Source organism: Urocitellus parryii, chromosome 7, assembly GCF_045843805.1.
Source record: "Urocitellus parryii isolate mUroPar1 chromosome 7, mUroPar1.hap1, whole genome shotgun sequence".
Taxonomy (NCBI): Eukaryota; Metazoa; Chordata; class Mammalia; order Rodentia; family Sciuridae; genus Urocitellus; species Urocitellus parryii.
Window position 1 is genome coordinate 132,411,326 of NC_135537.1, and position 16,530 is coordinate 132,427,855.

The 16,530-nt window shown below is 50.8% G+C and overlaps 1 protein-coding gene across 5 annotated transcripts; it reads right to left on the bottom strand.

Annotated features, from left to right (window-relative positions):
• Nucleotides 1–46: 46 nt before the first annotated feature.
• Nucleotides 47–16,105, bottom strand: Camta2 (calmodulin binding transcription activator 2). Of its 5 annotated transcripts, none has more exons than XM_026380725.2 (22): nucleotides 16,019–16,105; nucleotides 14,618–14,712; nucleotides 14,307–14,410; nucleotides 13,189–13,256; nucleotides 12,971–13,106; nucleotides 12,311–12,397; nucleotides 11,912–12,065; nucleotides 11,252–11,386; nucleotides 9,638–10,578; nucleotides 8,711–8,837; nucleotides 7,030–7,164; nucleotides 5,162–5,277; nucleotides 4,287–4,471; nucleotides 3,884–3,962; nucleotides 3,499–3,721; nucleotides 2,990–3,294; nucleotides 1,756–1,943; nucleotides 1,321–1,504; nucleotides 1,069–1,140; nucleotides 615–784; nucleotides 390–464; nucleotides 47–302 (listed from the first exon to the last, which is right to left on the bottom strand). In XM_026380725.2, exons 2-22 carry the CDS (start codon nucleotides 14,646–14,648, stop codon nucleotides 239–241), a joined length of 3,579 nt encoding a protein of 1,192 aa, XP_026236510.1. In that variant the 5' UTR covers nucleotides 14,649–14,712; nucleotides 16,019–16,105; the 3' UTR covers nucleotides 47–238. The 5 variants fall into 5 exon arrangements, with proteins under 5 accessions (XP_026236510.1, XP_026236508.1, XP_026236507.1 ...); XM_026380723.2 differs by having other exon boundaries at nucleotides 12,311–12,382; nucleotides 14,618–14,707; nucleotides 16,019–16,068; XM_026380722.2 differs by having other exon boundaries at nucleotides 390–461; nucleotides 14,618–14,707; nucleotides 16,019–16,068.
• Nucleotides 16,106–16,530: the final 425 nt, after the last annotated feature.

Below are 16,530 nucleotides of genomic sequence, written 5' to 3' on the forward strand. Positions count from 1 at the left end.
CAGCTGATGATGCAGGTATGTGGGGCGAGGTTTTTCTGGAGTCAGGGACCAAAAGAGGAGGGAGGAAGGGCGAGGTGTAGGAATTCGGGCTGGGAAGAGGAGGGGAGAGGCCCACGAAAGGTTCGAACAAAGATGAAAGGGAAAGCTGCCGACAGGGGATTCCCCCTGCCCCAGAAAGCCCTCTCCAAGTTAAGACTGCCAGAAGCGTCCCCAGGGTGGTGAGGCGGCTGTGGAGAGGTCAGGTGGCCAGTCCTGGCTGGGGAAGCCCTTCCAGCTCCTGGTTCTGCTTCAGTTCCCTCATCCTGCAGAGAGATGAGGAAGGAGTCAGAGGAGCCTGGTGAGTCAGAGGAGGTGGAAGGGTACAATCCAGTGAGGGAAAGAATCAATACCTGTGTCGGCAACGCCGGAGGAATCTCATAATTTTACGGGCTGCCTGGTCCTGCTTCTTTGTGAGAAAGGAGCTTCTGGTAGAATTAAGAGGAGGAGAGTTCATGGAATACCCAAGCATCCCATATCCTCTGCCCCTTAGGAACCCCAGCAGGGAAGGGCAGATGAGGAATAGGAGTGAGCATAGACAAAGCTGGTAGCAGAGGGTTTCAGGGCCAGGGCCATACTTGTTACGCGCTGGCATGGGGCCTGAGGGCCGGCGACGGTAGGAGCGGTAGTGCTGCTGGATGAGTACAGCAGCTCTGCGGCTCTGCTGAAATCGCTTCTGTTCATAGTAGCTTCGGAACTTGCTCTGGATCAGGATGGCTGCCTGGGTCATCTTCTTATAGAGTGCAAACTACAAGGGTGGGGAGGAGGGATGGGCTGAAATGAAAAGTCAAAGACCTAAATCCCTAAAGGTCACCCCAAAGTTAGGTTGATGCAGGTCTCTCTCTAACCCCACATCACAAAAAAAGACTGAATCACAAACAACTCTCACCCAGATCTCATGCCTAATACCTTAAGAGCAATCCAAGTCAGCTTGTGGAGAGAGAAGGGGAGTTAGGGCCCTGGCAGCATTCTGGGTGCTCTGGGCTGGAATGGGTGTGGGCTGGTAGTGTGCTTTCAAGAAAAAGGTCTCACCTGCTTGTACTTCCTATAACAGCGCTGGATCACAGCTGCTGCTACCTCCTGCTGCTCCTTCAGCCGCCGGCCCTGAGGGGAGAGGGTCTTAATATCTCCCTACCTGCTTAACAGACACTGGGCCTATTCTCCACTCTTCCAGGGTCCTCTGACTCTTCATCCTATCTGAGGGCTGTCTGGATCACTGCTCTTTCTCCAAAAGCCTTCGGAGCCCAGTCTCAATATTGCGTAATTTATCCCGAGACCCCTGACCTTGTACTTTCGGAATGCCGTCTGGATGACTCGGGCTGCCTCATACAGTTCCCGCTGCTCATGATCTGATAGTGTCAGCAGGGCAAAATCACTTTCCATCTTGCCACTGGTAGATGCAGAGAGAAACTCTGCCCAGGAAGGTGCTGGAGGGATAGCCAGGCGGCCTCGCTCAAAGGACAGTTCACTGTGGGAGATAAGAAGGAATGTCAAGGAGCATCTGAAATCCCTGTTGTCCCACTGAGAGGTGGCTGTGAAGGAAGATCCCCAGCAACGGGAGAGAGTGGCTTCCAAGCACATCATTCAATTCAGTTTCCTTTCCAAATGGCCTAGGGCCTCAACCAGAATGGAGCTTTGGCTGTAGGGAAGCTGTGCTTTTTTCCCTTCCTCCCATCTTTCTTTGAAGAAGAATCTGGAGATTTTGTCCTAGCTGATCACCTGGGAGGGGCTGAGCTGGGGAAGTGGTCCACATTCTCCAGGTAGCTGGCCAGCCAGGACATGGTCTCACTGAGCCCCACGGCCCCTGTCCGCTCCCTGCCAGCCTCGGGTAGCCCCACAAAGTCCTCTCGTTTAATCCGTTCTGGTGTGGCTTCAATGATCTGCTTGGCTAGTGAGATCATGTCCACCTAAATAAAGGGAGAAGCTGCATGAGCCATGAGAGGCCCCAACTTCCAGATGTCCTTACCCTGTCAAAGCTGTCACCTCAGTCTGCTCCTTGTCTGGTTCCTTCTCAACATCAGATACTGAGTCCTCAGGGAATGCTCTCCTGCTCTTTTCTTCATTAGCCACCGTTCTAGATTCATTAATTCTTGCTAGCTTCCCCTTGAGGGTTCAGCTTTTTGTGCTGAGATGTGGAGAACATAGAATAAGAGGACATACTCCAAAAGGGGATTCAGGAGTTGAGCAAATGCTATCCTTCTAACTGTCCCACCTGGACCTGCCTAATGCCAGCCAACAGCATATCCTCCCCATGGGTTTGGCTATGCTTGCACCCCAATCCTTTCAGCTCTCTGAGAACCACTCAGTTTTTGCTGACCACATGACACTTTAGTGAATGGCTCCAGCCTGGCCTTTGCTCCAGCCCTAAAGCCTGTAGCACTTCCTGTTGACCAGATTCCATGTAGCCCACACTGTGGAGTTCTCAAGTTTTTTTGTACTTAGAGACTGCTACCTAATTATTCAGCCTCTCTAAAGCAAGTATGTCCACAGATTCTAGTAGAGGAATATGTGGTTACATTTGAAGATTCATTTTTTTTTCTTATTCATTCCACCAGACTGTCTTAGCTTTTACCATGTGCAAGTCTTCTTCCCATTTTAGACCACACTGTCAAGTACCTACATCTTGTCTGTTTATACAGTTCCCCAGCTGCCTACCATCTCTGTGGTACTTCAAGAATCCTGTCCTTTTATGATCAACAGGTAACTCTACAACACAGCTGTAAGATATTCCTCAGATTTCTTAACCTCTGCTGACTATTGACTGCTGAGTTACAGGATCTGAAAGGAGTGGAGCAAAGGGGTTACTTTGCCTGTCCCAAAATGAGAATAAATGGCCTTTCTTCCCAAACTGAAGTCAGACACTGATTCTACTTCATGAAATTGTCTTGCTTTACTCCATCTCTGCACCCCACTCCACTTTTAACCCTCCTAATTCCATCAGCATAAACAGTACCGGGATCACATCCACAGCAGGTGAGCTGTCGGTGTCCTCTGGAGCAGCCCCATCATCTGGGGCTGGTGGGAGGACAGGAGGGGAGGGTGGGGACCCTTTGGAGTTGGTAGCTTCAAAGTCCATGAGGAGTAGGGGTGCCTCTGGGGCATCAGAGGAGAGTTGGCTTGGGACCATCTCCTCCATAGTAATCTCAGAGGCTGACATAGGAGCAGGGGGAGGACTGCCATCCGGGGCACTAGAGTAGGCGGATGTGATGGAGAAAGTGCCATCTGATAGCTCCGAGGGTGAGGAGACGCTGCTCAGACCTGTGAGGTGAGGGAAGAGGGCGAGGGCAGCAGGAGCTACAGGCCATCCCTCAAGTCTCCTACCCTCCCTCCCCTGGCTGTTCTTGCTCCTGTTATCTCCCCATCCCTGCCTCTTTCTCTCCCAGTTTATCTTCTGCCCTTTGGCTTTTCCCTGGCCTATCCTAACCATACCCCTCACTCAAAAAGATCAGGGGCAGCCCTCACCAGTGTCTGAGCTGGAGGAAGGCGGTGACAGGGCAAGTGAGGGTTCAATTGAAGCTTCCTGTCTCTGCAGTTCCTCAAGGCAGCGGGCAAGGCGTACGTGACCCCGGGAGTGAGCCACAGTCAGGGGTAGACGGCCCAGAGAATCAGGAATGCTCAGTGCCTGACGGTTCCAACGGAAAAGAAGCACAGCAGCTTCCAGGTGTCCCAGGGCACAAGCCCACATCTGAGGAGAGGGAGGTGGAGGTGAGGCCTGGGTTCTTCCCCAGGAGGTTAGGTCCTCACACTCTGGCCTGCCCCTTTCTCTGCATTGCTCAAATAATTTTCCCTCTGAAGCACCATTCCATTGCATATTGCTCTGAAGGCTCGCAGGAGCCGGCATCCTTACCAGAGGGGTGCAAGAGAAATGATCCACGTTGAGCGGGTCAACCTCTTGTTCTAAGTCCAAGCTTCCAGTCTCCACACTCCTGGAGAGTTTGAGAGAAGGACAGCAGAGCCCAGTCAGAGAAAAGGGGGAAAAGTCCAGAACATCAGAAATAAAGGGACAGGAAAGTGAGCTCTAGAAGCACTAAGGCCAGTGAGATGAGGCAGAAAGAGACTAGTAAATTTAAGGAAGCCAAAGGTTCATAAGTCAAACGTTATCAAAAGTATCCCAAATGCCAGTCCTCTTCCAGCCCTGTTCTTTCCCATAGAGACCCCTGCTTCTCCTTTGCAGGGGTGTTCCAGATCCTCATCCCCTGGCACCTTCTGACCCAATGACTGTCCAGCCCCCTCCCTGCTGCCCTGCTCACCGCCACTGGCTCAGGGTCTCAATGAGGCGCGCATAGCCCTGAGCAGCAGCCAGGTGCAGAAGACTCATGCCCCGGAAGGGGCTTCCATGGGTCAGACGTTCAGGACCTCTCCAGGTAGAGCGTGGGATCATGTTTTCTACCAAGATGACCACCCGTGCCTCAAATCCAGGCCCTTGGCCTTCATCCTGTAGTACACATACCCATATGCAAATATTTTTGCATCTGGTCTCCTGGCTTATTCCCCTAGCTTCTAACCCTGCTCCTTCCCCACACTTCCTATTCTAGGTAGCCATCACCCAGATCTGTGATATGTGATAGCCCATGGTTCTTTCCAGTTTGAATTCCTATGTGGCCTCAGTATCCTCCATTTCCACAGCCCATTTGCTCTAACAACTCTGGAAGCCAGGCTTTACACACTCTTGCCCATATTGTACCTTTACAGCAGCTCAGATTTGTGCCATCCCCACATGGCTTCTCTCCTTAGGAGCCAGAGTCTTCTCAGCCTTTCCCTAGCCCTCTTCCTTTAGAGATTTGGGACCCTCAGAGCTCTGAGCCCCAATTCTTCTGACCCCCTCCCCCACCTGCTCCTTTACCTCCACCCTTCTTCAGACCAGAAATAGTCTGAAGCCTGTCATGCCAAGAGGGTGCCCAGAATAGCCACTCTTGCCATGGGATGGGGGTGGGAGTAGGGTGATGTCAGAGAGAGGGAGGAAGACTGGCTGAGGAAGCTGGGGACAGGCAAGTGAGGACAGGCATCTGCTACAGCCATTTTCTTTAGTGGACCCTCCTCCCTTTCCCCACTGTAGACCCACCATCTGGGGATGGTGGGAGGACAGGAGGGGAGGGTGGGGACCCTCCTGTCCTCATGGAAGTACCTGAATTGGAAGAGCCTCAGGACCCTGACAAGGTGCTTGCCCGGCTGCTGCAATCTCTGCCATACGCTTCTCCATCTGCTCCAACCGCTCCAGGATGGACATCCGGAACTGGTTGTCTGTGGGAATGGGATGGGAGGCTAACTGGGTAGGGTCTAGGTGTTGCCCAGAATACCATATTTGGACCTGCTCCTAAGTTTAGGGGTGAAGATATAGAACCCTGTTCTTTCCCTCCAAACAATAACCCCTTTACTCAGTCTTCTAAATAAAGCCCACCAGGACTCAGTCCTTAAACTAGGGCTCTTAATCCCACCCATGGACTAGAACCAGATTCCAAGATTTGAATTAAGGTTGGTTCCTTTTAGACAATGGTGATAGGAATTCCCCAGCAGCCATCCAACCCCCAACTGTCCTAAATCACACATGGCATGCCCTCTACTAGCCTTTTCCTAAGCAGAATATTCCCCCAGTTCTTGCCCCAGACACTACCTTTGTCTCCCATGCTGGAGCTGAAAGACTCGAGGATCCCAACTCTCTGTTAACCACTCCCCAAAAGAACTCAGGGACTGTGATTTGAAAAGCACCACCCTCTCCTCCCAGCCCCCCACAGCTGTCCACAAAGAGGTGGGGAGTGGAGTGACAGAGAGGGATAGCCATGTCCATTTCTCCTCCCCCTCCAACCCCTACACATATGCACACACATAAACACATACACAATCTAAGCTTTATCTGAACCCCTCCCGAGATCAAATAAAGACTGAGAAAGGATCTGAATCAAGGGAAAGCAGGCACAGAAACAAGGTGAAGGCTGGGCATGTTCTAAGATGCTGGCATAGAAGAGAATGAATATACAGAGGTGACGGTAAGAGGAAAGTAGAGAATGATGAACAAAAACCCAAGTAGGATAGAGAAAAGAGCAGGAAAGCTAAACAAGGTGAAAGTAAAGAGAGAAAGGACAAAAGAGCAGGGGAAGCATTAGCCAAGCAATAAGGAAGGAAGACAGAGGCAAGGTCAGATGCTGGTTTCAGAAGAAATGGCTAGATCCCAAGGTAGGCAAACTTGAGTCACATACAGGCAACTCAGTACATACAAACTTGGGTTTTGTGACAAGACTGGCTCCAAGAGAGACAAGGCTCAGGATATGACTTAGTGGTACAGCACTTGCCTAGCATACTCAAGGCCCTGAGTATAATCCCCAGCACTATACCCTCCCTCGGGGGGAAAAAAAAAAAAAAGGCTGAGGACCAAAGCCTCAGAAGTAGTGATGGCAGCAAGAACTGAAAGAAATCAACAGGTAACAACAGAAACAATAGGAAGAGACAAAAAAAGCAAACCTCTCGGGAGCAGCCAGGGCAGTCAGAAAGTTCTCAAAACATCCAAAGAACGAAACAATAAAAGTAAAAATGGTTCCAGACTTCATTACACCTACATACACTATATAGGAGTACATTTGTGCTTCTGTGTGTTTATATAAGAAACCACATCACAATATTAGTAGTGGATATCACTAAGCAGTAATATTTTTTTTCCACTTTATGCTTTTCTGTAATTTCCTATAATGAATGTGTATCTTTAAAATCAGAGAGGAAAAATAGAAATTTAAGTCTATATATACTCATGTACAATGCCTATATATTGCTCTAGACCCTGTCCCCAGCCCCTTGTCCTTCCTTCCATCTTTAGGGATGGCAAGTACTGGGTAAGAAATGGGATAAAGAAGATTCTGTGACTTATAGGGAAGAGGAGGTGAGGGCACTTTGCTGCCACATTCAGAAATGATTGAAGAAACATGGCCCCCTCAGGGGTCTAGAACATGTCACGCTCAAAGGTTGTGGGAACTGACACTTGGGGTCAGAGGATTTAGTACTCACCATCCAGTGACAACCAGTCAAGCTGTGTACTAGGCAGAGACAGGAATCTGCGGGCTCGATATTCAAAGAGCACAGAAGCAGAAAGGGGGCCCTCCCGTCCTGCCACCTGCAAAGATACCAGCCCCACCTCGTGGGCTGGGGAGTACAGGGTCAGCGAAAAGGCCTCCTTCCCTGGCTCCTCAGACCATGTTGGAGCCACTGCCATCATCCCATATCTATCTCCCCCACTCCCCCACTATGAGCCAAGAGGCCTCTGGCTTCAATGAGTAGCCTTGTCACTGAGAGGGGAGAACTTAATACCTACTATGGACCAGAGAACTGTGGGATTCTAGGCCCTGGAGTTAAGGACATTTGTTACTCAGCAACAAAGTCTGGAAGCTGAGAGTCAAAGAGATCTATAGGGCTGGAGGTATAGCTCAATGGTAGAGCACTTACCTAGAATGTACAAGGCCCTGGGTTCCATCCCCAGAAAACACACACACAAAAAGACATCTATACTTGTGAACAACCTGATGAGGGTTAAACCCCTTAGTCCCCAAAACCAGAGCCCAGAAGTTATGAGTCTGTTACTGAGATAGGTGAAGCTGGCTATTTAGCAACAGTGTTCAATGAGAGCTGTGTCCCAGGATCTCAACCTATGGCCCTAAGGATGAAGCCACCAGGTCTTATTCCCAAGACCAGGGGCAGAGACTTTTTCTTCAAGTTCCTACCTTCACTGGTCTCATCTCCTTTCCTTCTATGCATAGTTGAGTGGGGCTGTTAATTGGGAGGAGAGGTGGTGGGGGGGGGAGTGCTGCGGAGTGATATTGGCCAAATTATATTGTTATAGTATGTGCATGTATGAATATATAACAACATATCCCAACATTATGTATAGCTATAATGTATCAGTAAAAAATATGGGGGGAAAAAAGATTGGGTAAGAGTACCTTCACAGATAATAAAGCTTGATCAACCTGCCACCCTGGTGGTCCTTGGGGTCCCACAAGAAGACCAACTGTTAAATGTAGGGTCAGGGCAAGAGTGGTGGCAAAAGGGCAGAGAAGTCAGTCTAGACCCATGCTATCTAGTAGAACTTTATGCAGTGAAGAAAAATATTCAGTATCTGCTCTATCCCATAAGTTAGCACCAACTATGTATGGCTGTTGAACACCTGAAATATGGTCAGTGCAACTGGGGAAATGAAGTTAAATCTGATTTTAATTAAATGGACACATGAGGCTAATGACTACCATACTAGACAATGAAGGTCTAGAAACCAATGTCCTTTACTCCTAGGACTGGTCGGAGGAGACCACTATCTCTCCTTTCTTATTCTCCCTGGATTAAGGTTGGAGACCGTGATTCCAACAAATTCAGAAAGGCTGGACAGACATTAGTGATCCCTTTGGTCAAATGCCTGACCTTACAAGAGGGGAGGCCAAGAATCCAATAAAGGAGTAGAATTATCTAAGGTCACTGGTTAGCTGAAGAGTAAATTTCTTGGACCGGACCTAGATTTTCCAATACCCAAGCCATGCTCTTTACTTGCTGGGGGAGCTTGGTGCCCAGCCTCAGGACTGGATAGGTCTTTGTCTTCTCAAAACAATCTAGTTGTTTCCAGTACTTCTTAGAAGCCTGGAAGTCCTAATCTGTCCTAACTATCCATATGTCTGTTCCCTACTATTCCCAGTCCCCATACCAGGACAGTAGCAGCGTAAGACACCAGGCTGGACAAGTGAGGCTGGCACTGCGATGTGATCAAAGACACAGGAGTAATGCTCGGCGGCCTCCGTCCAAGGACCTGTGATGAGCACCTTGACCCCACCCTGCAGACAGAAGGCAGACAGCCATGTGACTGAAGTTGGGTGTTCACTTATTCATTAATTTATTTAAATCCTTAGGGAATATATACTATCTGGAAGGGCCTATGCTTGCTAGAGACTGACAGGACATAGTGGAGCAAGATCAACCAGTCTGTCCCTCATCTCACCTTTACTGCTAAGTGGTTACATGGTCTCTACCAGAATTTTCTGAATCTGCCAGAATCAGGGGAACTCAGGGCCTGCGCAAGGCTACCAGATAACTATTATCATGAAGAAGTTCTGTTCTTAGGCTAATTCATCCCATCGTAGTTCCTCCTTTCCCTCACAGAAACAGCATAAAGCAGAACTGCTGAAGATGATCTTTCAGCTGCCCAGTCTGCAGTCAAATCTCCACTTATATTTTCTCCTCTGTGATGAACAGCTCCAGTTTCCTCCCCCTGACTGTAGTCACCAAGGGAATGAAGGTCCCTGGGGGATTCTCAAAACCATGTTAACATACGGAAGGGAAGGAAGGGGGACACAGTGGATGAGAACTATAGAAATAGAAGAGAAGCTACACTCTGTAAACATGGAGGTCAGAAAGAAAACCAAGAAGCCATAAAGGCATCTGGGGTGTAGCTCAGTGGTAAAGCTTGCTTAGCATTCATGAGGCCCTGATTTTAATCCCCAGCAACATATGGGGGGAAAAAGAAGCCATGAAAGCCAAGGGAAGCTAGATTATAGATTGTAGGGTAAGGGTTAATACAATTTGTTCAGGGAAATTGGAAAACAAATGGAGAAGGGAAAATAAGCCTGAGACTCACCTCTGGATATGACCATTCTGGGGAGAAGTCTGTGATGGTGCTAAGAACAGGAGAGAGCTGTGGAGTTGGGGCAGGGATGCTTGGAGCTTCATCGCTGATGAGTTCTCCCATAAGGTCTGGGAATGATGAAAGACTGAAGGGCTCCAATTCACTGGCCCCACCAGGTCCTCCAAATAAGGCCTCCCCTCTTGCTACCCTGCCGGATGGCTCTGAGGGGGCAGGTGAGGATGGGGATGAAGGAGGGGGTGAAGGTACAGGTGGGGCAGCCCCCTGGCTCTTGAGCTCCTCTCCACTATCATCATCTTGGATGAAGAAGCAGTTTCCTCTTCTCCCACTTGTTCCAGACTGTGGAGGGGGTGCCCGAGCAGCTGCCTGGGGCTCCAGGGCAGCAGCAGGCTCTAGGGCAGGACAAGGGGTACGGGCAGCCTCTGCTTCAGGGAAGTCTGGGTTCACCCCCTGTCCCCCTCCATATGTCTGGCCCCTTTGAGGGCTGTTGAGAAAACGATCAGGGTCAAAGGCAGGGCTGGGAGGAGCTGGTAGGGCAGCGGGCTCAGAGCCTACAACCACAGCCAAGCTCACAGACGGCCTACGCTCAGTCTGGTGAGCCAAGTGCCTGGTGGCTGTCAAGCCCCCTGCACGCTGTTCCAGTCCTGTCAGGAGGAGGATGGCAGTACCTCCTCTTGATGAACTCCCTCTAGAGGTGGGAGGGCTAGGTCTGATTTCTAGGGGTTCTGCAAAGCCTGATGAGGAAGAGGAGGAGGAAGAAGAAGATGGGGAGGCATGTGCCTTGGGGAGCTCTGAGGGAAGTGGGGCTATCAGTGGAGGAGGCTCAGGGGGTTGGGACTGGGGGATAGAGGTCAGGGTTAAAGGTCGGGGCTCCACTTTGGGAGAGATGATGCGATGTTTCGTACTGCTGCATTTGTGGGTAAGGCTCCCAGAACCTGGAAGGGAGAGGGGTGGGGAAGAGAGAAGGAATAAGATCCTTCTGCAGTCTTCCCTTTCTGGAAGCCCTTAGAACATATTTCTTGGGGGCTGGGGCTGTAGCCCAGTGGCAGAGCACTTGCCTAGCATATGTGAGGCACTGGTTTTGTTCCTTAGCACCACATAAAAATAAACAAATAAAACAAAGGCATTCTGTCCATATATAACTTTTTTTAAAAAAGTATTTCTTGGGACATCCTTGTACACTAGATGTGCAATACTGATTTCAGCCACTAGGAGGCATCAGAAACGAACACCCCTCCCCCCTCCTTTCCCTTCAAAATAAAACCAACCAGAGGAACACTGCAGGGGAAGACACAGGGCTTGGAGAAATAGCCCAGAGCAGATGATAAAGGCATAGAAAAGGACAAAAGAACATAACTAAGAAGGGTCAATTAGGAACAAAGGTAAGGTCAGGTGTAACTGATAGTATTGGGTGAGGTTGAGGTAACAAGCTGACAGGACTATAAACTACAAGGACTAGGGCTAGTGTTGCCCAGATGGGAAGGCATCTGCTCATCTGCCCCATCTTTCTGAAGATGCACAAGACTTGCAAATCAGCATGCAAATCTGATCAAGACAAATATACAGTAGTGGAGCTAGGTGGAGAACTTCAGGGTCAGGGTAGCTTACCAAGGCCCCCACTGCAGAGACAGGCATGGGTTCGGGGTGCAGGCTTGGTTGGGTGTGTGTCCAAGATTTGCTGCACCAGCTGTTCCACAGAGAACTCTTCTGTCCCATTCCCGCAGCTCCACTTGATGCCATGAACTACAGGAGAATTGGTGGAAGTATGTAGAACCCCCAAAGTACCTTTTATTTTGGTACCAGGGATTGAACCCAGGGGCACTTAATCATAGAGTCACATCTCTAGTCTTTTTTATTTTTTCATTTGAGACAGGGTCTTGCTAAGTTGCTTAGGGCCTGGCTAAGTTGCTGAGACTGGCTTTGAACTTGTGATCCTCCTGCCTCAGCCTCCCCCAGCTCTTGGGATCACTGACATGTGCCACCACACCTGGCTTTCAAACTACCTTGATTGTTCCTTCAAGCACCTGACATGCTAAATGGAGGCCAGAAACCAAGACTGCTCAGACATATAGTCACAGCTGACCTTCATTTCTTTCTCCGTATTCCACGCTTCACACTGCACAGGAATTCTAGCATCCCCACAGGAAAACACCTTCCTAGCCTGGAGGGAAATGGTCACCCACAGGCTTCTGGGTACAGAATCACAGCACCTTTGGGAGGACTCATTTCCACTTCCCCTTGGAGTTCTATCCTTGCCCTACTCCTTACACATGGGCTTCAGCTGTCCCAAAAGCTCCTCCCGGGACCACTTCAGCCACTCTCGCCGGTCGCTGCTGATGGAACAAAAGATGGGGCTGCAGCCCTTTCCACAATCCTCGAGGGCTGGGACGTTCAGGTAGTGCACAAGGACGATGTCAGGGTTCTGAGAGCGAAAGGGCACACACAGAGAGTCATGGAGTCTTGAGGTTCAGGGGCTCAGCTTCCTAATTCTTGCTTTCTTCCTGGGTACCCTCCTAACTCACCCCCAACTTCTGGCTCTCTCTATCCCCAATCCCCATCTCTTCTTCCTACACTGAACCTACTCATCCTCCCACTTCATCCTTTTAGATCTCTCCATCCCTCAAAGAGCTAAGCAGAGTCTAGCTCCTCAAGCTCTTTCATTCTTACCTGGAGCAGCCAATAGCAGCGCCGATGGAATGTGGGGACGATGGAAGAGTGAACGTAGCAGCCATAGAGACACTGCCAGGAGACAGGCTGGGGTGGGGGGAGGGCTAGTCTGCTCCCCAACTCTTCCTCTGTTCAGTCCCTTTGCAGGAATCCCAATCTTTCCACCAGTTCCTCTTTAACCCTCTCCCCACCCCCATCTATCCCCCACCCCTTTCAAATCCCAGGAGCCCCAAGTCATAGATGAGGGATGAAGAGAAGGTAACAGTGGGGCTGGGGCCTTACAATGAGGGCCAGATTTGAGATATGGGACTATCCAGAAATCCAAGGGCAAAGCAAGAATGCATCTGAGAGGAGGAGCAATGATTTGGGAAGAGAAACCTGTGCTTAGAGCATCACTGCTTGGATCCCTGTGGGAAATGCAAGAGAAGCCAGGAGACTGGTATCAGTGTACTAAGGCCTGGAGAGTTGGGTCATGGAGGGACATGGGAAGCAGAGAGTAGGCTAAGCGATCAGCCAGCTGATCCAAAGTGAGCAAGAAGGGAAGAGTGACTAGAAGGGGCAGAGGTGGACAATGTCCTCCAAGCCCTGGTAGGGCTGGAGCCCAGCTAAGAGTGGAGGACGGTGGGAAAGGACAAATGATTAGATGCCTAATGCTCTTACCTCCATGCCCTGGACCTTCAGCTTCATGTGGTCCTCTCGGGTGGTTTTCCCATCCTTTCGCTTCTTCCAGAGGTAACCATCCTTCCGGTATTTCACCTTCTTGCGGTTGTAGAGGATGATGGAGCCATTTTGAGGTCTGGGAAGAGAAGGGTTCATCTCAAGTTCTGTGAGCAGAAATCAGGATTCCTGCCATATCTCACCTTTGAGAACTTTCTCACCTTGTCTTTGGGGCACAGGATAGCCACTCATCATGCTTCTCAAAGGTGATCAGGTAGGATGCAATCTCCTGTGATAGAGGAGGTACTCAGGTGGATGTTTGCTACATGGAAAGATCTCTTGGTCATTACCTCAGGGTCTCAGTCTCTGCTGAGCTGTGGCAGCTGGACTTCTAAGTATCTGGACCCAGGAAGGTTCCTCTGCCCTCCTAAGAATCCTGGGTTCCATCTCAGAGAAAATCTAACATTGTCTCCTCTACCTCCCAAGTAGAGCCTATATCTTGGGGCCAGGATCAAGTTCATCATCATTCTTCATACTGTATATTATTTTACTTTCTCAAAATCCCATTTTGTGCACCCTTCCCTAAGAAAAAATTTCAATTAGTTTGACACTACCAAGAATTCCAGATTCTTTAACTTGACTTCAAGGTTTTCCCAACAAGGATCCAAACCATCATTGTCACTATTTACCCATTTTCCACCTACCATTCCTGCCAGATGAGTCCCTTGATTTCTCCCTGATAATACCTTTAATAGTCACCTCCTGGAAGTTAGTACCCTATGACCTTGGAGTACTATGTGTTCAGTCTCCATGTCTCGAAATTCCAGTCATCCTATAAGCTTCCCAGATGCTCCATGAAGCCCTGCTGACCCCTAAAGGTTCTATGTATTACACATAGAGCCTTCATATATATCCTTTTACTGACAGTTCTAACATCAAGCTGTTATTACTACTGACCATCAACTGCATATGAGGCACTAAGTATGTAGGATACAGAAAATGTGTAACACAAGGATTATGTCTTCCAAAAAAGAAACTCCAAGTAGTATTATCAGTTTCCTCATCAGTAACATGGGAGTAAAAATATGAAAAACCACAGGCCAAGTGTTTAGCATGGTGCCCAGTGTGTAAGAAATAATAGATGGTGGCTGTTGCTTTTACTCAGACGGATATGCCAAGGAGCAGTGGGCTCCTTCAAGATCTATGTCTATACCTCTCCTATGATTCTAAAACAGTGCTCTGTACTGAAAAGTGTGCACAGACCCCGAAAGACCCCACTCACCCTCCTCTAGCCTGCTAGGCCTTGCTAGGCCCTAATCCCCCAGGTTCCCCAGAAAACCTCATTTGTATTCCACCGCAGCCGCTCTGGAGGCAGCAGCGGGCAGCGAGGAAGACACTCCAGCAGCTTCTTGGGGAGGAAGATCTTCAAGTGGTGGCTGTTCTCTAGAGGGAACCAGAAGGAAGGGTTTGGTGTGCTGCTCTAGCATTCCTGTGAGAGGCACCCCAGGGGTAAAGGGTCAAAGGCAACCCAGAGTATCAGGAAAAACTGCAACCAGGACAAGAAAGAAGGGAATCTAGGAAGCACAGGGCCTCCATGAGTAGGAAGAACATAAGGGTGGGCCAAACTGGGAACCTGGTTTGTGAACTCACCAGCAATCTCGGTGGTATCCTTGGTATTCATGGTGAGGGCTCCAGGGGGCAAGGTCACCCCCGGCCTGAGGGGCCGGGGGGAGGGGGAGTCTGTGCTGGGAAAGGAGAAACAAGATTATGATGAAGCCCCCACATTAATCCAGGATGAGAAGCATGAGGTGGGGGAGGTAACAGAGAACTGGGTCATGATGTCTGGGAAAGATGAAAAAGAGAGGAAGGCACTGGACTATATGGTATGACAGTACAGCCAGAAAATGGAAGTAAAGGGGAACCCATACATGGGGCCAGGAACCAATATGAGTGGGGAAACAACAATGTTCCAGAAGAAACAGGGTTGGGGTGGGTAGGGTAGAAGGCTAGCCAGGCTAGGGCCTCAGAGGCCCTACAGCTTGGGCTCTTGCAGCCACTAGGACTACTGGGGGGTTAGGTTCTGGGGGCAGGGACTCAGGGCATCTGGTCCTTGGAGGATGGGTAGGCAAGATAGTTCAGATGAGGGCAGGAGATCTAAGTCCGGGTGGAGAAATAGGCCTTAGAGGACACACCCTTAGTTTCTTCTCTATTTGATTTTCCCAAGAAGGGCAGATAACTGACCTACTCTCTCTCCTCCAGGTTGAGCAGGGCTTGATAGAATCTGAATCTGGTAGATGCTGGATCCCGCTTCCCACCCTGGGGACAACCGCCCTGAGGCTGACAGCCCTCTCCATTCTCCTGCACCCCTCTTCCCAAATGCCTCGGCCTCCCCTTGGCTTCCAGGCCTACCCTAGCCCTTCTACAGCTCTGGCTCCAGTCTAAGCCCCCGCCCGCCTAGGGGAACAGATGGAAGCTGAAGGAGGCTCTCAGCACGGGCTCTGCCAGGTGTCCAGGGATGGAGAGGGGGAGGAGGCCTATCGAAACCCGGCTATGTGCAGTGAAGCTGGAGTAGGGACTCCGCCCCAGGGCACAGGTGTGCAGTCCGGGTTAGGCAACCTGCCAGGTGCAGAGCGGGATTTGGGCTGCGGGCCCCGGGGCTGTCCTGGAATCTGACGCCCGGCGCTCAGGGCTGCCCCTATGGAGGTACAGGGGGTCCCAGGAGAATGTCTGAGGTGGGAGGGTCCCGCCTGCACACCGGGATGTTCTGGAGAAGCCGCGGAGCACAGTCTGCGAGCGCGCGGGGAGCGAAGGGCAGTGCAGGTGCCCGGTGCGGGGTTCTCCGGGACTGTCCCCAGCACACGCAGGTCCGCGGAGGGGCCCTGCGCGGAGCTGCGCCCCCTGGCGCGGGGGAGGAGGACGGAAGCAGGGAAGTGGGGGCGAACAGGGAGGGGTAGGACGGTGGTCCCGACGCGGTGCTCCATGTCGGGACCGGGTAGAGCTGCGCCCCCTGTCGCGGGGGTGGAGAGGCGGGCGAGAGGCCCTGGCTCTTACCTCCCGGGGTCCCGCGGGTGACGGCGGCAGCGGCCATTCTACCCCACACCAACCCCCCCCAAGCGCCGGCTGACAGCAGCGTCCGACGTCACTGCGCACGGGGCGGGGCTTCCCAATTAAGGGAATGGGGTCGGGAAGGGAACCTAGGGTCAACGCACGTGGGTTTCTGGGTGGGGCGCTGGGCGGAGGGACTCGGCTTCCATGGCCTTAGAGCCTGCCGAGAGACAGTCTGCTAGTCTGTAACTAGCAAGAGCCTAAAGGGGCAGTGGCGCCAAAGGACTGGAAAATTGGTTCCCGAGGCGGAAGCGACTCTTGGTTTGGGAAGATCCGGTGGAAGCTGGAACCCCAGGGGCTGTTGAGAAATTCTGGACGGGACAGGACTATTTTAGCCCCCGGAAGACTTCTTTATTTTGGGGACACGGACCGACTTCATTTTTGAGAAGCTGAAATGAACCCCCCTTCCTCATTAATCTCTCCTTCACTGCCTTGCAGAGAGAAAGACAACTCCAAGC